General features: G+C 34.1%; 1 protein-coding gene across 1 annotated transcript in view; it reads left to right on the forward strand.

Annotated features, from left to right (window-relative positions):
- Positions 1 to 26,610, forward strand: part of LOC150102216 (leucine-rich PPR motif-containing protein, mitochondrial-like) — a 394,112-nt gene that overhangs the window by 15,463 nt on the left and 352,039 nt on the right. Inside the window, exons 2-5 of the mRNA XM_090399109.1 lie at positions 4,379 to 4,542; positions 16,151 to 16,273; positions 16,464 to 16,585; positions 18,043 to 18,101. Of these exons, the coding sequence (XP_090255235.1) occupies positions 4,379 to 4,542; positions 16,151 to 16,273; positions 16,464 to 16,585; positions 18,043 to 18,101 (468 nt within the window). The remainder of the gene's footprint in view (positions 1 to 4,378; positions 4,543 to 16,150; positions 16,274 to 16,463; positions 16,586 to 18,042; positions 18,102 to 26,610) is intronic.

Below are 26,610 nucleotides of genomic sequence, written 5' to 3' on the forward strand. Positions count from 1 at the left end.
TTTATGCGTACGATGTTATACTTCTAAATAAATCCGCTACAAGTCTGCAAGATTCTCTGACTAAATTGAATAGCTGTTGTAATAAATATGGTATGAAGGTCAGCAATAAAAAGACAAAGAGAATGAAAATAGCAGAATCATTGAAAATGTCAACTGTGTTTTGAATGGGGAACCTGTGGACCAATTAAAACATTTCAGCTACTTAGGCATGATTTTTACTGAAGATGGTAAATTAAATATAGAAATAGACAACAGAATCAGCAAAGCTGATATGGTGGGAAGTCAATTGAATAAATTCATATGGAATAAGAGAGAACTTAGTCGGAACACTAAATTAGCTGTATACAAGACAGTGTTCAAACCAGTTTTAACTTGTGGATCCGAGAGCTGGGTCAGAAGTAAAACACTTGACCAAAGACTAGAGACCGCAGATATGAGAGTCCTGAGAAAGATTAGAGGCGTGAACAGATGGCATCAATGGCAATATCATATTAAAAATGAGGATATTAGGAAAGAACTTGACATTGTCAGCATCCAGGAATGCGTTAGCATAGCTGGTCTCAGGTGGTATGGTCACTTGAATAGAATGGGAGAGGAAAGATTAGCAAAACACATGTTCTCTGCCAGGTTGGCAGGAAAACGACCCATAGGAAGACCAAGATATAGGTGGATTGATACGGTACAAAGTGCCTTAGACGATAGAAATATAAGATCTGATAATGTTGGAGTCTTGACAAGTAACAGACTGCTTTGGAGGAAAATTGTAGATAGGAAGTTAGTAATGATGTAATTTTTGCATGTAGTACTGTCATATCCTGTACACCCCTTGAGGGTACATGGCAGGAATTTGGTGATGATGATGATTTTCTATATCATTTTCTATAATAATAGCAACCAACAGTAAAGAAGTTTGGGATAAAATTTGGAATAAAATATGAGGACATGTATACTACCTGCCCTCTTGTGATATATGATTGCTTATCCAACTACAATTGTTGGCATTCTTGAAGAGATCTTTGCCAAAACATCAGCAATATCTTCTTACTTCTGGAGTTCCTTGTCCAAAAATGTAAGACAGAAAAACAAAAAATTCTGTTTTCTTTGAGCATTATAGAAGATTACAAGTTGTTCACATAAACAAGAAATGAAAGCTGCTTGGCTTCAGTGTCACCCAACCGTTTTTAGACGAGATAACATCCATTATGAGATGATCCAACATTTGTTGGATCATCTCACTGTCTGCCATGGATCAACTGCTGTACCTATTCAAAAGAATTTTCTGTGAGAACATAACATCTCTCCAGATACCTGGAAAAAAAGTAATTATTATTGTCTTTCCTAAGCGAGGGAGAGTTCCAAAATCCCCCATTAACTATCAACCAATTATTCTGACTAGGTGTTTATGTAAGATTCTGTAAAAAAAATGGTTCGACTTCCATGTTTGAGTGGGAACTCAAAATGGAAGTCCAACCATTTTTTAAGTCCAAACTGTATATCCTAGAGAAGGGATTCCGGAAAAGTTCAGTTTAAGTGTCACACTTTGCAATCAAGGTTAACTTGATGACAATGATTTTCATCTTCTGTTTCACATAATATGAAGGCCATAGAAAGACAGCTATAGCAAGGCATTGGCCATCTTTCAAAATGGGTGCTTGTGAATGGGTTCAGATTTTCCAAGCAGAAGACAGATTGTGTGCATTTTTGCTTCTGACATGGTCTTCATCCACAATCAGAACCTGTACTAGGACAGACTCTAATCCCAGTTACATCACATGTCAAGTTCTGACATTGTACTGTGCACTGATTTGACTTCAACTTGATTACAGATCCCAAGTCTATGCTTCTGCCAGAGAGAGTACCTTGTGATGGTTGGACCCTATCCACCATCAGGCCATAAGAATTGCAACTGGAACATTTCAAACCTCACGGATCCCTAGTCTATATGGCTAGGCAAATGAATCACCCTTGTTATTTTGATGCCAACAGCTGTCTCTGTTATATTATTATTACACTCCATGGAGTCGATAGACTCACTGTGGGAGGTTCATTCAAATAGCAACATTTATCATACTAAATCTTAAAATCATTGACACTCCTGCATTAACATTCTGGTAATGTGTTCCATCCACTAACAATTTTCCTTGTAAAAAATCTTCTCCTCACACCTTTCACCATGACACTCTTACATAACTTCCAGGGATTGCCTGTGGTTCTTTCCCTCTCACCTTCCACTCTTTTTATAATCCCTTTTGATTAATCTGATAAAATCCTCTCACTAACTTAAAAGTCTCTATCATAGCACCTCTTTTCCCCATATCCATCAAACTCTGCAATTCGTATATGCTGCAATAAAATCTCTACCTGACCATCACAGCAGAAATGCCAGCAATAGGAAGCTAGAGCTGCAGAAAAATCCAGGATTCTTGCATCCAACTTGTTTTTTTTTCTCTCTCAGTTATGGGAGCTACATTAGGATATGCACTGTTGAATCCCAAGCCATGTTGGGATTAAAGGAAACAAAGCTGCAGATATTGCAGCCTTATTTCCCGTAACGTGTGAATTCTTGGTGCCAGTTAATCATCATGCACATTTTAATTGACTGTCCTTGTTTTATCAATGAATTCGGTGACTATTTTAGTCACGTTCAGAATCTACCCGAGCCCTATACACTCAGGCAGATTTTATCTTAATGATAAAATTATTAAGATAAAATTCAAGTAATTTTGTCATTTTTAAATAAAATCAACATATATATATAGAGAGAAAGAGATTGTGTATATATATCATATATGTTATTTGTATTTATAAAGTGTAGTCTGTATATAGGGTTTTAATATCTTGTTGGTTTTATATATGTTTTTTATACCTTTCTTTGCACTTTTTTTTTATACACTTGTTTCTATATCTGTTTATGCTGTTGCTTTATCTTTCATCAGGTAATTAATACCTTGCTTACTGCTATGATCTGTATTGTCACAGTATGATCTTAGTTCCTTATTTCTTGTGCCACTAAATCCTTATCCAATTAATCTTCAATTGAAAAACTGATAAAGGTTTTTTGCATCCTAGACAGAATTTGAACCCAGGCCTTTCCATCTAAAGGGCATCGTCTCTACCAACTGAGCTACAGAGGCTCCATCCTTAATCCTTCTTTTGCTTATTCTTGTGATATTGTCATCTTTTAAATGATACTGGCGATGATTGTGACATGTTGAATGAAAATTCTGTAATAAAAGTATTTATGTAAGTGATCCATACTCCATACATATTGAAGCCTTAGATGTTGTTGGTTATACATAATGGTGCTTTACAGTATAAACACCAAGAGAATAAATTAAAGATGCCAAGAAATTATATTCTTGGTTTAATCCTTTATCCAAGTGTAAGCAAAGTTTGCACCTGAAGTAACTTCAGGACTGGGCAACTCATATATAGATGCTAATGACTTCACATCACTTGTCTTAGTATCCCATAATGCAAAGTACATATCCTTACGGACATGCATAATGCTGTGCATTATGGGAAGGGTCACTACCCAGCTCCTGCTGATTGAGGTCTCATCAGCAGGAGCCAGATCCAGAAGTGATACCAAGGTAAAATAAGTGATGGGATACTAAGGCAGCTGATGTAAAGTCATCATCTAAATTGTTAGTCATTAGCCTCTATGCGCAAACAGAGTTTGCACATGAAGTAACTTCAGGACTGGGCAACTTTAATCCTTTATCCAAGTGTAAGCACTTGGATAAAGGATTAAACCAAGAATATAATTTCTTGGTTTCTTTAATTTATAGTATAACCAAGTGGGAAAACTTCCAACATCCATCTCTAATCCAGAGTATTTTAATAATAAGGTGTGACACCTTTTGGCTACTTGTATATGGAAATATGACTGTATTACTTCAACTTTGGTACCATGTCTGAGTCTGGCTCCACTGATAAGACCGCAATAAAGTTCGAAACTGGTCAGGGTAGTGACCCTTCCCACAATGCATAGCATTATACAGTCTGTAAGGATATGTGCTTTGCATTATGGGATACTAGATACTAAGTCAATTGATGTGAAGTCATTAGTCTCTATATACAAGTTGCCTGGTCCTGTTTGCTTACACCTGGATAAGGGACTAAACCAAGAATATAATTTCTTGGTATCTTTAATTTCTAATAAACATTACACCGATGATAGTGCTTAAGGTATCGTCATAGTTGTATTACTTTCTGCACACACAACTTGTAAAGTCATTTTTTTTCTATGAAATGTGATTTGATTTTTATAAAATGTTTTGCATATTCCATTTTGACATATTAAACTTGTGCTATATATTGCACTTTTTTAATTACTTGAAGATGTACTGTTGATTATACTGTATTACTTTGCTAGATATTCCTCTGCACCAGGAATTAATCTTGCAGCTGAAAGGAATAGTTCTCATCATTCAAGTTATTTGAATAAGATCTTTTATAAGCTTGATTTAGATGCCAAAAGGATAGGAAGAGTATCAAGAGGAGAAGTAGAAAAAATTTTTGAAGAGCTGAAAAAAGTTGGTGAGTTTCTTTCACAAATGAATAATCTAAATTTATAATTTTATGTAAGAGTATGTCATTTAAAAGAATAAAGTAGAGTGAACTCCTTATTAACCAGTACATAAATTTAATTGGTTATTAATTGCTTTTTAAAAATGAAGTGCAACATGAGGGAAGTTTTATTTCGTATTTGAATTTTTTTTTCCCCTCTATGTTTCTACCAGTAGCTTCAGAGTACATTATTCTTCCCTTTTTCAGTCTTCTGTTACTTTTACAACTGTATCGATGTTTTTTGTATTTCTCTCTGAGTTAGCTATTTTTTTGGTGGTGTTTTTAGAGGAAAAGGTATTCTTCAATCACACAAATTCAAATTGATTGATGAGTGCTTAAAAGAATTATGTAGGAGAAAATTAATTCAAAAATGACTGTACAGAAGAGGAAGATCTGACGTTGTCAAAGAAAATTACTCTCGTACTCCCCTACATCATGTTGAATGCCCAATGGACTGCATGGAATAGCAAGAAATCAGCTCTCCTGGACAAATAATACTTTGAAACTTATTTCAGTGTTATTCCACATTACATCATTCTAAACTTTGCTTTTTGTGTATTTAAAATAATACAAAGTATTGTTTTAATGATTTTATTTGAATATATAAAATATATGACATAAATTACCTAATAATAACAGCCAAAATTTTTCTGATCCTGTAAACTTAATAAACCTCTGTTATTTTATTTAGTGAGCATTGCTATGTGGGCTTTCTAGTGATCTCCAATTTTGTGTTTTCAGTATTAGTTGATGTTAACTATCTAGTGATCTGTGGCATAATTTTTTGTGTTAACTGTAATATGAATATAATATTAAATGATATCAGTATGTCTAGTGATTAGTTAAATAATTTCTTTTTGTGAATGTATGTGTTGTCTTTCCATTTAATTCTATTGGACAAGATTGGTAAATGTTGATGTATGTATTAGTGACCTGAATATCTGAAATGCCACAATTGTTATTGGTGGTGGTGGTTATTAAAAAAACTGGACCAAAGTCAATTTGACTTTGGGCCAGTTTTTTTTCTTGAACTCCTCCTATTAACCGATAGCATTAATACTATTGCTCTTCCATTACACAGGGCTTAAAGGTGACTTATGGAATAAAATTATTGAGAATTGTGAGTTGCCCACGTATGAAGACATTTCCTGCACCTGCATGGAGAACTGCTATAAAAATGTTGCATGAGACTGTTGATTGCATTAGCTTGGAAACTTTACTGACTGAATACATTCCTAACTTATGTTCTTGATCCAACTACCAGATTAAAGGGCTTTGAACTTCCAAGATGTGTGGTCTACATTTAACTGGATCAGGTCAGGACATGAGAGATGCAAACAGATGCTCCATAAATGGAAATGGACTGAATACTGTAATTGTGGCAGTTTAGTCCGTTCCATTAATTCATATATATTGTTACTGACTGTCCTGTGTTCTCTTATTTTCAGACTTTTTTTTTTTTTATGTTAAACTTGAAGCTTTATTGTGGATTCAGAATCTTTTAAACTATGATGCCTTTTCCATTTTATGTAGCATCACTTTCTGCATGTATAGTCATTTACTAAATAAAATATCTTACTTCCAGCCCACCAGAACTATAACATTTCAGTCTCTTTTTTAAGTCCCATTCCTCTCTTCTGGAACAGTCTTCTCCACACCCTCAAGTACTGCAGTGTCCACTGTTCAGGAAGTATGGTTATGAATCTCTTTATAACTTTGCCCCATAACAATAATATGTTTATAGAATTTGCAACCTGTTATGTGGGATTTTTTTTAAATAAAAAACAAAACAAAATATTTTCTTGATAATGCTAAATGAAGTCGATGATTAATCAAACTTTTCAATAATATTCTTCTCACTGGGAATATCCTAGATGACTGTAAAATAGGCAAAATCTTGCCTATACATAAAAAAGGTGATGTTCAAAAATGTAATAATTATAGACCAATTACTCTTATTTGCCTTTCTTACAAATTCTTTGTAAAAGTAATACATAATCATCTAAATAACATCATTTACAGGCAGCTAATAGAAGAACAAGCTGGCTTTATATATATACAGGGTGTTCGGGATAAATTTGACATATTTATAATTAATTATATTTTTCCGTAAGTTACATGTATTAACACACACTTCTCTTCATTTAAAAGTTTGGACCCTTCTTCATTCATATACAAGATGTCAGAAAGGATGGATAGCTGGAACCCACCTGAATCATGGAAGAGAATAACTTGTATCATGATGATTCGTGCCCGCCATCAAAATAAGGATATTACGACTGCTGCCCAATGCTCCCTGAATACAGTAAAAACAATCAGGCATGAACTAGAGACTTGAAATGGTGACTACGAGGATGTAGCAAGAAGAAAGATCCCTAGCAGACGATCTGATTGCGTTCGTACAGCAGAATTCCTCGCAAATCTGCAGGAACAGGTGTTGAAGAACCCTGGCATTGGAATTCGGGCTTTGTTCGTGGAGTTGCTAACTGTAGTCAAGCCCTGGATAACAAGGGTAGCCAATGGTAGGCCATATGTATGGCAGCAGGATTCGGCCCCTTGCCACACCTCTGGGAAAAGTCAAAAATGGTTGTCTGAAAATTTCTACGACTTCACCAGTCCAAATGTTTGGCCTCCAAACTCCCCAGACCTTAACCCCATGGATTATTTTGTATGGGGCGCAGTTGAAAAAGACACCAATCGCACTTCCAGTAATACAAAAGCCCAGTTAATGGATAAAATTAAAACAGTTTTTGCGGCCCTTCCCAGGGAGACTGTAGCATCAGCTTGTTCGAGGTTCCGAAGCAGAATTGAAGCTGTGATCGATGCTAATGGTGGTTATTTTGAGTAAATCTTGTTGATAGTATTGTAATTAACTCTGCCTGTAATGTTTTTTTGTCAATTCATTAAATTTAATAGATACAAAGAAGATTTTCTTTTTCCTTACGAAACTGTCAAATTTATCCCGAACACCCTGTATATATATATATATATATATATATATATATATATATATATATATATATATATATAACAGATTAACAAATGACTGTGACTTTACTCTTCAGAGCCTTTATTGCTGTTTTGTGGATTTTAAATAAGCATTTGATTCTGTCAGTAGAGAATTTATTCAAATATTAAAAAATAAAACCAATGATCTTTTTCACTAAGATCTTTGGTTCAAAATAGAATACAAGTGCACTACTTCAATATAAAATTATCACAACTAATCAACTTGAAATTAAATGAGAAGTTATGCAAGGATGCCCACTCTCTCCATGCCTTTTTAACATTTTCGTCCAAGAACTCATTGTCCTCGACAAAAGGATAAAAGTCAATGGAAGACCAATCACATATATCATATATGCAGATGATGTAGTAATTATAACAGATAACAAATCAAATCTCCAATATCTGCTGCTTTTTCAAGCATCATGTGAAAGAAGGAACTCCGGGTCAAATAATGTTAGATTTGTTCAGTGTCAGAAGGAGTCTTAAACGTGTTAAGAATATGATTATTTTACTGTCAGTTGGTGACAGTGGTCATGCTGTGCTTTCTTGGGAAGTATCTAATTATATTAATGTTCAAGTTAGAACATGTTACATGCTGAACTATAAAGCTGGAAATTATAATCAATTCAGGAGAATATCTTTAGTTCCCTAATATCAATTACTGAATGGGAAAGATGTCTTCAATGCATGAGAATTTTTGAAAAAGTGCTTAAATGAGGCAGTATCTGAATGTATCTCTAGAGTTTGAAGAAGGTGGGAGTGAAATGGAACCTTAAGCATACATAATCCATAAGAAGAAGATGATGTGGAAAGAATATTGTGAGAATAAGAGTGAGAGGAGTTATGAAATATATAAAGCAGAGGCCAGAAAAGTAATGAGTATTGTGCAGCTAGCTAATCCAGATAATGAAAAGAAATTGGTTATGCAAGCTAGAGGCAATTCAAATGAATGTGAAAAAATAACTTTACTGAATGCAGAGGGTACTCAGATCCTCCGTAGCTCAGTCAGTATAGATGAAGCCCTTTAGTCAGAAAGAACTGGGTTTGATTCCTGTCTAAGACATGAGGAACCCTTTATCTGGTCTCATTTGACTAAAGGTAAGTTAACCAGTCTCATATGGAGGTAAGGGGTTTTTTCACCCAGAAACTCGAGTTTTTCGTCCCCTAGAACAGACAAACCGGTGCCCCGTGAACACGCCCATGTACAGTCATAAAAATTGTTCCTGCCCCTTCCCCAAAACTACTCTGTGACAAACTGATTGAAGTTTCTTATAGTCGCATAATCATAGTGGATCCTGCATCAGTAGGATAAAAGCACTATAAAGAGGAAGAAGAAAATGCAGATAGTATTCAAGTGTCAGAAGCTAATGAGATTGTTCACTTTGCTAAGATATATCAACCAGGCATATGTAACATGGTGCACAGTACCACATTGGATGAAGAGATAGAGGTGCTTGAGAATGAAGATGAAGAGCTGTTGCATAACCTGGATAAGAATTTGTCAATAGGGAGATGGAATATCAACATGCATGTAAAGGAATGCTCAGCTAAATTGGCTAGGCCTTTCATATGTTAGTATAACTAGAGTCTCAACTCAGGAATGGAAGGAATGTATGATAGTTCTGTTGTACAAGTGTGGCACAAAAACTGATGCATCTAACTACTGACCTATCAGTATCTCTGGTGTGGTGGTGAAGATTTTAAAGAAGTTGGAAAGAACTCGCATACAGGAATGGATAGATAGACAAGCTATGCTCTACAAGGAACGACATGGATTTACTAAAGGAAGGTCGTTTTTAGCAGTTTGCTTATTTTATAACAATGTTATGTCTGAGTTGGATAAAGGGAATGGATAAACTATTTTAATGTTGGATTTTGCTAAGGCATTTGAATAGGATACCACATGAAAGGCTGTTGCATGAACTGGAGAATATGGGATTGGAATATAAACTGATTTGGATAAGTGGATGGTTGACAAATAGATATCAAAAATGGTATATGGTGGGTGTGAGTCCTTCAGATTTTAAGGTGACTAGTGGTGTACCTTAGGGTTTAGTCCTAAGGAGATATGCAATGTTTTCTGATGATGTGAAGATATGAGGGTGGTCTGAAAAATTCTCGGCCTAACAATGAATAAACGAATGTATAATTTCAAAATCATTTTTCATTTTCAACATAATCTCCCTTAAGACATACATTTATTCCAGTGATGCTCCAGCACCATTATCCCGTTCCTATAGTGGTTCTCAGTAAAATCTGCAAAATACCCCTCTACAGCTGCAGTCACCTCTTGATTCGAAGAAAAACGCTGACCATTGAGGAAGAGTTTTAGTTTTGGGAAGAGATAGAAGTCAGAGGGAGCCAAATCTGGAGAATAGGGTGGATGTTCCAACAATTCATAGTGCAAATCCCTTAATTTTCCCATTGCCAAAACACTTTTGTGGGCAGGTGCAATGTCCTGATGAAAGATGATTTTTTTCTTCTGCAAACTGGGTCTTTTCTCACAAATTTTTTCATTTAGTCTGATTAAAAGATTGGAATAATATTTCCTGGTTATTGTTTTACCCTTTTCAAGATAATTAATAAACAAAATGCCTTTAGCATCCCAAAATACCAATGCCATGACCTTTCCTGCTGATGGAACCGACTTAGTCTTCTTTGGCGCTGAACAACCGACTTCTGTCCACTGTTTTGACTGCTGTTTGGATTCTGGTGTGTAACGATGAATCCAAGTCTCATCCATAGTAATAAATTGATGCACAAAATCAGTTTTATTCTTGTTAAAACACTCCAAGCACTGTTCAGAGATTTCATGCGAGTGCATTTTTGATCTGCTGTGAGCCAGATCAAAAAAAAGTCTGGTACAGCCATGTTTAAACTCAGCAGTTCATTTCTTAATTGTCGAAAATGAAGGAGAAGAGTGTCCATAAACTTTTATGAACTTCAAATGAATTTCTTTTGGCATTAAACCTTTTACAAAGAATTTTATAACTGCACGATACTCAATTTTATCCATTTCAAGGGATACAGACAACACTTTTGCTTCAGACAGATGTATAAAAAAACTACTTGATAGAATGACTTGCAATTTCACATGGATGCTTATGACAGATGTACCAACTTAGAAAAAAAAATCGTGCCGATAGCGTTGCCATCTATGATTGAGGCCGAGAACTTTTCAGACCACTCTTGTAGGTAGGGCAATCAGGAATGCTATTGATATCCAACACTTACAGAATTATTTGAATAGGCTGGAAATTTGGGCAAACGAAAATTATTGGCAGTTTAATGGTATTAAGTGTAAAGTTATGCACTTTGGCATGACGAGATTTCCAGCGGCATATTACATAAGCAAGATTATGCTACAAAAGACTGATGAAGCTATGGATCTTGGCCTAAGTGGATAGGAATTTGAAGTTCAAAGGTCACATAGCAAAGATTGCAAATACAACTCAAAGGATAATTGCAATGTTGAAGCAAACCTTGACATGTAAGGATAAACTGACAACCAGGAGACCTGGTCTGTACACAATAAAGAAACTGTGGAAAGGATGCAAAGAAAAGTTACAAAGATTATATTGGAATTATGGGATTTAGATTATGGGTATGATTGCAAGACAGATTGCGAGTATGTGGATTACAGACTGGTTAACAGGAGAAAAAGAAGTGATATGATAGAGATCTATGAACTTCTGAATGGGTGTTATAGGATATGGTCTGATGAAATTTTTTTATTTTTTTTTTGTTATAAGGAAGGTCAGGAGGGAACACTGGGCATCCATGGAAATTAAGTTTGTTTGCAGTCAAGAAAGGGGTAAAAGCTAAGTGTTTCTCTCGCAGAGCAGTGAGTGGAATAGTTTGCCTTTAGAGGTAGTGAATGCATCTAGTGTGAATGAGTTCAGTTCAATAATAATAATAACAGCTTGCAAAATTGCAAGAAAGTTGCAGAAATTATAATATGATTATAAAGTCAATGTAAAGAAATCATCTAGGCGCAGGAGCATATTTGACTTTACATTTAACTGACCTAGCAACAATAAAACACACTCTCCATAGCATGGGCAATGATGAATAAATTTAATAAAATTTGGAAAAACAACTAAATTCCTCCAACTTTAAAAATAAAATTATACAAAAGTGTCATACTGTCAACAGCTTTCTACGGGGCAGAAACTTGGACCTTAAAAGAAGCAGAGAAGAAAATGTTGGCTTTTGAAACAAAGTTCTTCAGGAAAATAAACAGAACTCATTGGGCAGAACATAAGACTAATGCACAAGTTCTACAGGATTTGAATATTACTAATTCAACAATTCTTAACATAGTTAAAAAGCATCAACTCTATTGGTTTGGCCACATTGTACTAATGAAACTGATCAGACTTTCTAGTATGGTATTTGAGGGTACAAGACCCAGGAGAAGATCAAAGTTAACATTTCATAAAACTCTTAAAACTGCATTGGACTTCAAACTATTGGTATGAAAGAGCTTGCTTTGGACAGAGAAGGATGGAAGACTTATCCTTGAGGGAGTCAACCCATCTTGACAGAAGAGAATAAGATGGATGATAGGGTTGATAATAAATGTAGCCTTATGTTTGAAATAAACCTCATCTTCTCATATTTGTATTTCATACAGCTGCAATTACAACTAATGTGTCTTAATATGCATATCATATATAGGTTGGCTGTGGAAAATTTGTTGCTGTTTAGTGGGTAGTATCATTAAAAAGGTTGAGAACATTATATTCATGATTGTGTTTGAATAAGTGTTACAGGTATGCATACAATTTATTTTGACCTGTTTTAGTAATTTGGCTGACTGTTTTCTCCATTATCCTCATACTGATATAGTATAAGGGCGGAATTAGCTGTGTTCTCCTACCAGGATCTTGGCTGACTAGCCATCAGTCATGCTTTAGCATGTTGAGCACAGTTAAGCCTGGGATGGGTTTCCGTGGTGGGCTGGCAACCTACGACACGGTCAAAAATCCTGATGGAACTGATATAGATGGCAGTGCCAATATTTTGGTGAAGTCCGGAGGGCCATACCCAGGAAGTCTTAGTATCATGCCTTCACATTGACACCCCCCCCCCGGGAAACATGGTGTCATAATGAGTCATGGCAAAATTGATACTAAGCAAAGAGCTTGCAGAAAGCTATAAAATGCATCTCCCAAGACGTTATGTGACCAGTGTGGGAGATGTTAGGACTGCAGTGACATTTGCTATTTCATCATTGGCAGAAGAATTCGTATATCAATGGCAATGTGAAACAACTGGCATGCGGAAGTTTCTGAATACAGATCAGTGGCTGATAAAGTGAGCCAAGTTAGCTGGCTATTGCAGATGTGGAAGAGATCGGTGCCTCACCACGTTACTATCCTCTATTCTATAGTCGACCATGGAGAAATGGAAATATTTTACAGGCTATGCTTTGGAAGTTGGAATCTCTGCAACGTCCCAAGCTGTAAATAGTTACAGGGAAGAAGACACTGAAACTGTGATTAAAACTTGTGTTGCAAGTGCACTCCATGATGATGTCAACTTAAATCCGAAAGGAAGGTTAGCATCTGGTATTCCTCATTTGAAAACAAGAAACAGAGTCTTGAAAATTGGAACTTGGAATGTGAGAACATTATGTAAACTAGGGAATTTTGACAACCTTATACAGAAAATAAAAAGACTTAAAGTTGATGTGATGGCAATTAGAAACAAGATGGCCTAAAATGGAAAAACTAGAGAAAGAGGGATTTACATTTGTATATTCTGGTGGAGAGAAGCATGAATATGGAGTGGGTTTCATGATTAAGAAAGACATCTTTAAATGTGTAATGGGGCTGTGGCCTATAAACGAAAGAATAATACTTATTAAATTAGCTGCAAAGCCTTTTAACATCATAATTATCCAGGTTTATGCCCATATGATGACTCACAATGATGAAGAAATAGAAGATTTTTATAATAACTTACAAAAATCTATAGAATATCTAAAATCAAATGAGATACTCATAGTTTTGGGTGACTTGAATGCAAAGGTTGGAGAAGGGGAAGAAAATTCAGTTGTTGGAAAATTTGGACTAGGCGACAGAAATGAAAGAGGTGAGAGATTGATACAATTCTGCATTCAAAACAACTTGCGCATAATGAATACTTTTTCAACATCCAAAGCACAGACTGTATACTTGGATAAACCCAGATAACTCTATAAGAAACCAAATAGATTTCATAATGATAAATAATAGATACAAAAATAATATAACCAACATAAAAACATACCCAGGTGCTGATATAGGTTCAGACCATAACCCTGTTGTGTCCACTTTAAAAATTAAACTAAAAAACATTTCTAAAAACAATCATACTGAAAGACTTGACTTCACAGCTCTGAATATACCTGACAACATAATGGTGTTTAACTCAGAAATTAGGAAGAAATTAGATCATATAGGATATAAAACAGAAGACAATATACTTTGTAACACAGAGGAAATTGAAAACAGGTGGTCAAATTTTTGAAGTGCAATATATAAGAGAGCTAATGAGGTTATCCCAAAAATTAAATACAATAAGAAAAAACCCTGGATGACTGATTCAATACTAGAACTTATGAATGAAAAAAGAAAAGTACACAACAGTATAGAATACTCAGTAAAATTATAAAAAATGAATGCAGGAAGGCTAAAGACAAGTGGCTAAACGAAAAATGTAAAGAAATAGAGGAACTGGACAAGAAACACAATAGTAAAGAAATGCATAAATCAATCCAAGCCCTGACAAATAAAAAGAAAAATTTCAACCATAATCCTTGTATAAAAGATCAAAATGGAAAAATGCTACTAGAGACACAAGATATCATAAAAAGATGCAAAGAATATGGAAAAGAACTGTTTGACTCTGATCGCACAGACGCACCAGATATACAAAATATGGATGGTGAACCAATTACATATGAAGAAATAGAATACACTCTAAGTCAAATGAAAACAGGTAAAACACCAGGCCCTGATCATATCCCTATTGAATTGTTAAAGAAAGTAAATGAAAACACACTTAATGACCTAAAGGTTATTTTTAATAACATCTATGATTCAGGATACATCCCTGATGATCTAAGGAAATCCATCTTTGTCACTATTCCCAAAATTCCAAGAACTTTTGGATGTACAGAATATTGACTAATAAGTTTAACAAGCCATTACTACTGAGAATAATCCTAGAAAGAATAAATGGCACTTTGTCAGTAGAAATAGAAAACACTCAATCAGGTTTTCAAAAAGACAAAGGTACAAGAGAAGGAATCTTCAATTTGAAAACATTATGTGAAAGAAGCCTTGACAACCAGAAAAGCATATATCTTTGTTTTATTGATTACACCAAAGCATTTGATTCAATAGATCACAAGAAATTAATACATATCCTACAGAATAATGGGTTAAAATTAAAATATCTACTTATAATTACAAATATATACTGGAATCAAATGGCCTCAATAAGATATAAAAATACATATTCTGGCAACTTTGAAATCAAAAAAGGAGTAAGGCAAGGATGTGTCTTATTACCCTTACTGTACAATATATATAGTGAGCAAGTTTTTAAAAATATTTCAGAACTGAAGGGTGTAAAAGTCGGAGGTAGGAACTTCAACAACTTCAGGTATGCAGATGACACAGTTCTTATAGCTGAATCTGAAGATGATCTTCGAAACTTAATCACAGAAATTTACAACAGAAGCTTAGACATGGGACTAATTATTAACCTAAAGAAAACAAAGTGCATGATTATATCAAAAGAACCAATAAATAAGAAACTGAACATAACTGTTAACAAAAAGAAAATTGAACAGGTTCAGTCTTTTATATATTTGGGACAAATGTTTACAGACAAAGGAAATTCCCTTAAAGAAATAAAAAAAAGAATAGAGATAGCAAGAAAAGCCTTTACTGATATAAAAACTGTACATCCAGAGACATTAATATAGACGCAAGAAAAAGATTAATAAAATGCTATATCTGGTCAAGCCGTCTCTACAACAGTGAAACTTGGACTCTAAATAAAGAAGCAGAGAAAAAATTAGAAGCTTTCGAAATGTGGACCATCAGAAGAATGTTGAAAATACCATGAACAGAGAAAATGAAAAACGAAGATGTTTTAAAGAAAGCAAAAATGAAAAGAACATTAATGAAAATAATTAAAGAGCAAAAACTTAAATATTTTGGACATCTAACTAGACAAGAAGGCATTCAGAAATTAATATTAGAAGGGAAATTGGATGGAAAAAGAGGGAGAGGTAGACCCAGGAGAAAGTGGTTTGAAGACATTAAGGACTGGACTGGCTTGAATTACCATAAATATTCCAGAGCAGCAAAAGAAAGAAAAAGGTTCCATGACATGGTTGCCAACCTCCTTCTAGGGATGACACTTGAAGAAGATATAGTATAAAAATATTTTCACAGTGCTTATTTACAGTTCTTATAATTTCTTTGATACTTACTTGATTTTGATTATAATTGTGAGATTTTTCTGTTTCTTTCTTTAATGAAATTATTTGTACTTTTACTTTCCATAGGTACTGTAGATATAACTCAAGGCCTGCTTTTGATTCGTTGTTGTGGTAGTTTTCTTCCAGAGGAACATCCTTCAGTAAGATCAGAGTTAGTGAATACCATTTGGAATAAGCTTCAAGAACTTAGTAAGTTAATTTTTCACTTATATATTTATTTTCTTGTTTTGTTTTCACAAAAGTTAACTTAATTTTCTGCAATCAAACAAGTACTCTATATGTAATGCATTTTATATTAATAGTATGAATTTTGGAAATATATTTATTTACAAAAGTGATAGTAGATGGTAATGGTCATTTCAAATTTCTATTTCTGCAGATTGTCCACTTGATGCGAGTCATTATAATGCTTTACTAAAAGTCTACCTGGAAAATGAATTCAAATTTTCTCCAACAGAATTTCTTGCAGAAATGGAAAAAAAAGGCATTGTGCCCAATAGGGTAAGTTTTCGTTATAAAATTTCACGTGTCCTGTTATCTTTGTATCAACATGTTAGCTTTGGTGATTTCATGGATAAAGTGCTCTGCCACAGAATGCTTCATGTTTGCATCATATTGTGGCAAAGTATTTTTGAAAGTCTATGTGGTAGATGATTTTCATCATCATTTATCTAGTCCCTAGCCCACCTCTCCTGCTAACATGTTGCAAGTGTTCAACTTTTTATGCAATGGGATTTGCCATAAAAAGGAGTATGTTTTGTTCTTTGTGATATAAAAACTATTTGTTTATAGTAGAATTTGTTTTACTAATTCTACTATAATTACTTCCATAGTGCAATTGGAAGAATGACAGTACATTTTGCCCTTCGATTGGAATAGGCCTAAGTTCGATTCTCGTCGCGACAGGAGGAATCTTTATCTGGACGATTTTCAATCGAAAGTGAGTTAACCATTCTCAGACGGAGGTAGCAGGGTTTTTTCTCCCGGAAACTCGAGTTTTTCATCCCACATACAGGCAAATCGGCCCTTCAGAACACACACAATTTACAGACATAGAATACAGTTGTGGTGGAGGTGGGTGGTAGATGGCATTGATTCGTAGTAGATTTTCGGTGTAGTGGTTGAGACAGTTGTAGGTGTCCTCCCGCGATGAGTCTTCGGACTTCTTGGAGGTGTCAGGAATAATAATAATTAGAATATAGTAGAATTTTACTACATTCTAAATATAATGCTTAGATATTGATTATCACATATCAATGTTTAGAGGAGAAAATACATGCCTAGGGATAATAATTAGCTAATTAAAATTATTTAGCTATTAATATATTAGGCCAATCACCTTGGCCATCAAGACATCTTCATGGGCACAAACAAATATGCTAAATACGTGCAACCATGTACACCAGCAGGAATAAACAGAGTGCAAAAGGTGTAGCTCCTACAGTCATAACTAGTGACATCTGGTTGCAGTGATGGAATCTTGCTGAAACTCTCAATGCATATTGTAGTGCTGTGGTGGATTCTAGAAATGGTCTCTGAGATTTATATCTGCTTCTGTATAAAAAAAGGAGCCCCCCCCCCCCCCCACACACACACTGGATCTGATGATCTGTATCCATAGAATTCTCTCACCCTGGAAAACTGCTGTAACTGGATAGTGTACATGATGAACATAATAGTTTCCATGTTCTTTCACATAAATATCAGCTATTTTTCTCAGTTGTCCAAATGATCTAAATGAGGGCGAGGATCTGTTGCTAAACAGATAAGGATAGCTAATTTTTGGTATGGCTTTGAAGGAGATCTGTATGTTATACCTTTTAAGAAAGTATCAAATTTTTTATATGTTGTCCTGGATATAAAGAGAATTTATATAATATTAAATAATTGAATTTTTTCTTACAGTATTTGTCTGTAAGAGTATGTGTGTGTGTTAAGGTTTTCTTCAATCACTTTAGGTTACATATCAGAGGCTGATTGCAAAGTACTGTGAAGAAGGAGATATTACAGGAGCTAGGTAAATAACATATTTACTTATTTTTTGTTATTGCAGTGCAGTTTTGAGAATAATTGATATTATAATCTTTAATTATCCTTTGGTATACATAGCTAGAAGGCCATGTATGTCAAAGAGCTAGTGTGCTGTGCTAAAGAACTCAGTAAAATAGTGTCTTCTTCAAATTAAAAGAATATTTGTGACTTAAATTGTACTTCACTGCATAACATTTGAAACAGCAGCTAGCTCATTTATTTCATTCTTGATCATTACTATTATATAGATTTTCACATTTTTTAAAAAATGTGAAATGTAAAAAACAGAAAATCGTTCTAGAGATCTGTAGATTTTAAATTGGTGGTGGTAGATGTTATTGAAAGTTTTGTAAAACTTTCAATAACATCTACCACCACCAAAATCATGTATAGAAGGATTTTTATACAAAAAATTCCTTATATTACTGGTAATCAAAATTTCATTCAAAATGTTGTGAATTATGAAGTAATATAACTGCCCAAAGTTTTTGTAAAAGAACAAAGAAGGTCAATGGTGAATTAATTTGTGTCTAAAGAAACTTCTAGACAAAAATAATTCCAGTCAGATTATTGTATTAATGTATGACCTGGGGCAACTGCAATCACGAAGTTACCAGGTGCAGAACAACGTAATACCCAGAGGATTAATATGTAGCAGAACCCAAGGTCATCAGAGCCATATAAAAGGGGGTTTGTTATGGCGAGAAGAGGCCCTTTTTTGTCAGAGTGGTTGTTGTTTGGTCAGCGAGAAGTTACGGGCTCATGCGGAGTTCTGACGAGAGAGTTACGGGATCCAGAAGGCAATGCGGTCAGCGAGGGTTGAGCAGTTACCAGGATACAATGTACGTTATGGCAACAGAGTTTTGCTAATCATCGTGGAAGATGATAAGCAATCGCCAACAGTACCTGCCTTCCAGCCATTAGATGCCAGCAGTGTGAAACAACTAATTTAAGTTGTTCTTAGAAGAAAGTAGATACTGGAGTTCAATGCCGCCAAGTTCCTGACGCTTGCAAATAGTAAGAGGAGATCTCAAAAATCCCGGAGAAGGTACCCGTGTTCGTTGCATAAGGTCGGAAGGTAATGTTGTACTCCTAGAAGGAAGTGATTCCAAGGATCAATCAGAGAGGACTAGACAACTGTTATGAAGTAAGATTTTTCTATTGTTTTAGCTATAGACAGAATTGTGATGCTGACTTGTAGAAAGTTTGTTTGTTATGATACTTGAGGGATTTATGCTAACCTTTGAATGGTCTTGTTAAATTATATGTGAGAGAAAACTCAGACAGCTAAATTTTGAGGTGAAATCGCGTGTTTAATATTAATGCTATTAGCTATGCCTGAGTTTAAGTGAGATTGCTCTAAGTGTGATAAGGTGTTAACAAAGGAAATATTATAGACACGTGGTCTTACATGAATTGTCTTCATAAGAGTAGTAATTATAATTTGTATTGAAAATTGTCATTGAAGCATAGAACCTGATTTACTTGAGCCTTTAGTTTTAACCTTTGTACGTTTTCTTGATGATGAATAAATTGTTTTCTTATTTAAATAATTTGCCTGATTCCTGTTACCAACTGCACTGCTCATAAAATTCGAATCTGTGTGTCCTTGAAATGGCAATTCTTCTCTCAGTTAAGAGAAGAAAACTTCTCTTAACTGAGAAGTTTCTTTCGAAAGGACAATCATATCCTATCCACGAATTTTTGTGGCAGCTAGAAATCAAATAAATTTTCCAAAATTCAATTTAGAATAACACCAGTTGTTCAGACAAAGAGATTGGCTCTAGCTTGAGGCATTCTCTTAGTTTTGAAAGTTTTGCACACAAGAACAATAATATTTGCAGCCTTGAGACAAGCGAAATAAGTTGAGCGAGAAGATTGTGAGCTAAGAGAGTAAATCAAGCAATGGATTATATACTCGGAATATGACTGTTAAGATTAAAGTTAAAGAGCTATAAGTTAAAGTTAAGAAAAAGTTTGAATTGAAACAAAATAAAATGTAGTTTTCACAAAGGTGCAGACAACAAGATTTAATTGAATAAGTAAAACAGTTGTGAATAGATTTTACAAAAGCACAGCAGAGACAAAGATTTAATAAGATATACAACTGAACAACCATATTTTTACAGTTTATTTATTTTTTTGCAAGTTTGTCAGTTGGGAAACTATCATCTGCAGGTCTGTGTATCAGATGTACAATTAGCTTAAGAAGGTCATTTGATGTATTGAAGAAAAAGTATAGGTAAAAATATAGAGCCTTGAGTTCCTCACTATTAATTGCAAAGTATTCAAGTTTTGGGGTAAATTTGGAATTTATATAGTGTTAGGTGTACAGATGAAAAGTATCGCCCTAACTTTTTCATATAAGACAAAGTTTTTTGGAGACTGAAGAGGCTATGGGTCTGATGTCTTTATGCTAGGAGAGGCATAAGTCAGTTGAGGAAACAAAATCTAATCTTCATGGAGATCTTTCATAATCTGCAGAGAAGTGGAAATGAAGCAAGATTAAGAGAAATATTGGCCTTCTTGTCTTAGTTGCTTCAGTTGTAATTTGTAACAACCCAGTTTTTATGAGAAATAAGACAGGACTATCTTTTGGTAGCAAAGTTCAGTAGCCTTACCCTATTGAAGAATGGCAAGGCATTTAAAAGGTATCCTCCATGTCTTAAACAGACATGGAGGATCTTGGATCATTGGCAAACTTCAGGGTTTGTCAAATAAAGAAGATTCCTGGAATTGTCAGCAAAGCAATAGATATGATTTGTGCTTAGTGAGAATAGGTCAGTAATGTATAGGAGGAAGAGTGGGAGTGCCCTTGGTGAGAAAATCTAAATATAGTAAATCTCCCACCATGACATGTAATGAATGACCAGAGAAGAAATTATCAATCCAGTTACAAAGAGTGGACAATAGACTATAAGATGGTAGTTTAGTAAGTTAGGTTTTGTCCAGACCCAGTCAGATGTCCTGGATATGTCAAGCTCACCCACCTCCCCATTCCTTTCCCTGACTTGTGTCCAAAAATGGGTAATGTTGGCTATGAGATTTACTGAAGAGCAAGAGCAGCTGAATCCATATTAGCATTCCTACTAATTACTTGGTGGAAAGAAGTGACTGTTGATGATCTCATCTATAACATTTTTGTGGGGGTAATGGAATATATAGTTTGATGACTGACTTTGATCTCTCTCTTTTTTTTTTAATGGAATGGGCTGTATATAGGCTTGCTGTTGCTATATAGTTGGAGGATATGTATAGATAATTGAGTTTGATTAAGAGTATGCATTGAATGTGATAGCCTTGCTGATACTGTATCACTGGGAAGGGTGATTTTTGTTTCCAGTTTTTGTGTAGATTTTCTATAAAAAGAGATTGAAAACAAACCAAATTACTAAACAGGTTTGATTCATTCTTTACCAAAGTGTTTTTTTTTTGGATGCTAGCTGTTATTTTCAGTTCTTATCCATTCTTCTAAGGACAGATCCACCTTTTGGCATCAAGGACTATACATTTCCTTGATATGGAAATATAGGAAGAACTGTTAACAACTACCATATGAAATATGTTACTTCATGACAAGTTGGATCTAGCAAACCTGCTGTTTGAACATTCCTCAATACAGGATCATATGGTCAAAAACAACAGTGCCATATGAAAGTCTTCACAATCTGAAAAGATGTTTTTGTAGTTAGTAGCATCATGCATTCCTCTGATCCGAAGTATTGCTACATAAGGTTACCGATGCTACCTCTATAGCCACCCCTGCTCACTAGAACTTTAGTTTTCAGTTTTTTTTCTGTTATAGTTTTGAATTATATGTTCAAGCAAATACTAAAGCTAATAGCAAATGCTATTATAAGAAAATTATTAGCTTTATAAAAAATCTATCTTAAGATTTGGTTCTTTCTGTTTGATACATAACATTTCCTAGTTTATGTAGCAAAGTAAGTGGCTGTTAAGCATATACCCATTTGAGCCTTATAAATCATGAGCTGCATGGTAAGCTGGTTGTTAGTGGCTTATGTTTCTGATAACTACTTTTGTACTCCAAGGATGCTTGTTTCATATGAGGTTTTCATCGTTCAAGTAAACAAATTTGACTTAATAAATTAGTTCATTTTTCTCTAATATGGTATTTTTGCATACGTTAGCCATTAAAAAGAGATTCTGTATTTCATGCAGTATAGAATGTAGCATGGACATTTGTTAAATGTCTTGCAGTAGATGATTTTGATGATGTTTGTTGGAGGTCTTGAAATGGTTTGAAAAAAGCACTATGTTTGATCTTTAGAGCAGGATTCTGGATTATTTAATCTTTTATCCACTCATTGTACTAATATGCTGTAAGTTCTTTTTAGGTGAGATTATTATTTTAAAAAAATGCTAGTTGATTCAGAAATATCCTAACCCATTTTTCATAAAAGTTTTCTATAGTTCTATAGTATATTATGTAATAGCTCATTATTGGATTTGTTTTAAACTGCATTAGAAATGGAAGACATGTTGATATTCACTTTGACATATCAAAAGACTACTCATAAAAAGAAGAGAAGAAAGAAATGTTAAATTTCTCAGACCAGTAATGGGCACTAGTTTTCCAATAAAGAATATTGGTGATAGTAGTTGTTTTGCACTGGACAGTGGAAATTGTTTAGCATCTTGTGTTTAGTAGTTCTACAGAGACCTACCTTTTCTTTGTAGGATTTATAAATAATATCTTGACTAGCATCTACTTTTTTTATTCCACTTTAATGATCTTGTAGTGTACTAAATGTTTGAGGCAAAAAAACTATTTTTAATAGCTATTAATTTTCATAAGAGGTAATTTCACACAGATTGGAAAAGTGAACTTCTTGCTTTAAGCTTCAGATTGGTAATCTCCAATACCTCAATGAAAGTAGTCTGTCTTTCCATTTTTTTTTTTTTTTGGTGTACCAACTGGTCTTTTCATATTTGGTTTCCAGTCTCTTGCTAATTAACTATTCTTTTTAGGTACATCCTATATTAACATGCTGACTCCATTCTGATCTGATTATCCATGCTTTTATGGGTTGTAATTAATATTTTTCATAAATCTTTTCATTTTTTTTTTTTACTTTATCAAATTTTGTTTTATTAACTGTTTTTCTTAATGTTTTCATTTTGCGTGTTGTATTTTTGATGTTTCTAAAATGTCTAAATATATAAATCAATAGTCCGATCAATATTGATTGGACTATTAGATATTTAAAATTCATTACTTGTTCCAGTATTTTTACATTTATTTCTAATTTACATCTGATTGGTTCTTTTGCAGTTACCATTGTTTTTGATTTCTCTATTGATATTTGTATGTTAAAACTTCTACATATCTATTGGGGTTTGAATAATTGTAATATTCATTCTCCATTCGTTGGGAATCTATCTTTCCTCAAAGATATATGTATTATTAAATTTCTCATGTTTTCGGCTATTTCTTTACCTCCATATTTTGGAATTTATTATAAATTCCATTAGTTCCAGTTGATTTCCTATTTCTCAATTTTGAGATGATGATATATTAAATTATTACTTATTTCAATTTCATTTGTGTTTTCTGGTACCTAAACATAATCAGTTGATATATATTTATGTATTGACAAATTTCTTTTCTTTAATTTTTATTCTCCATACTTGTTTCTGTGTGCTTTGTAAAAGTCATATTCCAGTTGTTTAGAATAATCTTCTCAATATTTGCTTTCTTATTTTGTTATTTATTTTCTCTTATTTTATATTCTTCATATTTAGCTATATTAGTTTTATCTTGTAAATGTATTAAATGCAGTTTTTCTGGTTTCTGATAGTTCTCTTATTTCTTCACTTACCATGGGTCCATTTTTTTTTTTTTTTCCAGTTTGTTTCTGTCCCAGTTTTTCATGTGCTGCTTGTTTAATGTTAGTTTTGAATTTTTCCCAATGAGAATCTGATTTCAGTGAACAAGAGAAAGTGAACAAGAATTACAAATTAAAACATATCAATAAACTTGATTGCAATTAAAATGAGGCACAAGTAATGCAGGATCTATTTTCCAGAAATTTTTCAAGGTGATTATTGGAAAAATTGAAATCAAGCATGTTAAAGCATATTATTATTGACTTCCAAACATCATTTAAGATAAGTCCTTGTTTCTGTCGAGGAAGCCATGTGAGTGAATGAATTCCTTAATATAATATGAAAGAAAGTTGCCTTCTAGATAAGGCATGGTGGTAGCAGTGTTTTCATCGATGGTGTGATTTATGGTAGATTTGTCAGATTTTGTGTTGACTTGAGAAAGAAATTTTTCTTTGAATTCTTTATCAATCAGTTTAAAACCTGTCATTTGGAAGTGATATGATGTCAGTGACATTTTCTTAGTTCAAAAACATGTTTCTGATATAAATAACTTCTTTATTCATTCCATCTTAAAATACAATTAGAAAATGATGGGAAAATTATTTTTTATTTATGTTCTAGTCTCTAAGATCACCATCAAATTCTTGATATGTACCCTCATGAGTTATATAGAATACTATAATTGCAATAATGTAAGGTGTTATTGTAGTACTAACTTCCTATCAACAATTTTCCTCTAAATTATTCTGTTATCTGTCAGAACTCAAATATTGTCAGATTTTATATTTCAGTCTTTTAAGCCACTACTAACTGCAGCAATCAACCTAGATCTTATTCTTTCTCTGGGTTCTTTTCCTGCCATCAAACCTGTTTTGCTCTCCTCTTTTCTCTCCCATTCTGTTTAATTGACTATACCAACTGAGATTCATTTTGCTCACACATTCCTGAATGCTAGCACTGTCAATTTCCTTCCTAATGTCTTATTTTTAATATGATTCTGTTATTGATGCTATCTTTTCATTCCTCTTTTCTCTTAATTTTTCTCAGAATTCTCATATCTGTTATCTCTAGTCTTTGATCAACTGTTTTACTTCTAACCCAGTATTCAGATCCATCATGCAATTATTATGTCAACATGTGCTTCTCTAATTTTTCTTCCAGTTCCATTTCTTTTCCATTGATACTTCTTATATTGATGGTATATATCTTGAATTCTGCTGATGTTCACTTAAATTAGTCCACACCACACTGGATGCTGTCTTCATGCTTCTTCTCCTCACTATTCATTCTAGAAAATAAGCATAATTTACCCTCAGAAAAAGCACTGTTGCTATTAAAAGATGAAAGTAAACTAAAAGAACTCCAGTTTTTGCTCCAGTTTATCCTTAATGGATATTTGAAAAACACCGTCAAAAATTACTGTTCTCTAATGTTATCTCCTGGCAGAACTCCAATATTTAATATGATGAGGGCTTTTAATTCATGCATTAGGAATCTTGCTATCAGATAGAAAGTTTTTCTGCTTAGTCATAAGCAGAAAGCAAATTATAATAGACAAAGTATATTCTTGTTTTTAACCTTTTACTCAAGCATCAGCAGACAAAGTTTGTGCATGAATTATCTTCAAGATTAGGTCACTTGTATATAGAGACTGCTAACCTCACATCAAACTGTCCTTAGATCTTGAAAAGAAGTTGCCCTCTCCCTTAAATATAAGGTGTTCATGAAATCCCCTGTTCATATGGTCTACCATACATAGGTCAGTCAAGCAGGAGTTTTAAAGAAAGAAAGAGCATCTCAGGAACGTAGCATACAGAAGAAAAGAGAAATTTGGTCTCTCATATCATCTCATCTCATCTTCCTTTTACCCCTCTTTTACCTTGCAGTGTCGAGGGTTTATTAATCATCAGACCTCAAACCGTTCACAGGATAAGGTGGTCAGCTCTACGCCTCGGTGTATCTTATGTCCGTAGTGTTGAGTTCTCAAAGCAGGGTTGCCTGCTTTGCAGGATCAAAAACCCCAGAATAAACTGGGGAAAAACCCTACTGTCCACTCCCAAGACCGGCTAACTTGGCTATGGCTGAGGAACATTCTTCAGCTCCTCACGTCACTGACAGGAATCGAACCTAGGACACTCCTTCTCCAGGCATATGGTTGCGAAGTGCACAGCTATTAGTCTAACCATGCGGACTCTCTCTCATATCATTCATCTACCATAAATCACACCACTGATTGGTTATGCATCCACCATTCCTTTATCAGGAAGACAATTTTCTTTCATGCTGTATTAAGGAATTCACTACTGTTATTCACTCACATAGCTCCATCACTCAGAAGTGTCAACCTACTTTTATTAATATCTAGATGGTTATTAATAAGATTGCTTTCAATTTTTCCAACAGTTAACTCACTTCTAGAAAACAAATGATGTATGACATGCATTATGCATTCCTTGCACTATTGTTTCCTTTCTAATGGTTTATCTAAGAAATGCTTTGATTTGTAATCCTTGTTCACTTTTCCAACCTGAAGAAGCATATAGCACCTTGTTTGCAAAAGTAGTCATTGTTTGATTCTCTTAGTGGCTACTAAAATAGATTTTTTTTTCCAATTAATCTTGTAGTCATATCATTAGCAAAAATAC

Source organism: Typopeltis vanoorti, chromosome 10 (assembly GCF_054136105.1).
Source record: "Typopeltis vanoorti isolate ZY-2024b chromosome 10, IOZ_Tvanoo_1.0, whole genome shotgun sequence".
NCBI classification, from domain to species: Eukaryota; Metazoa; Arthropoda; class Arachnida; order Uropygi; family Thelyphonidae; genus Typopeltis; species Typopeltis vanoorti.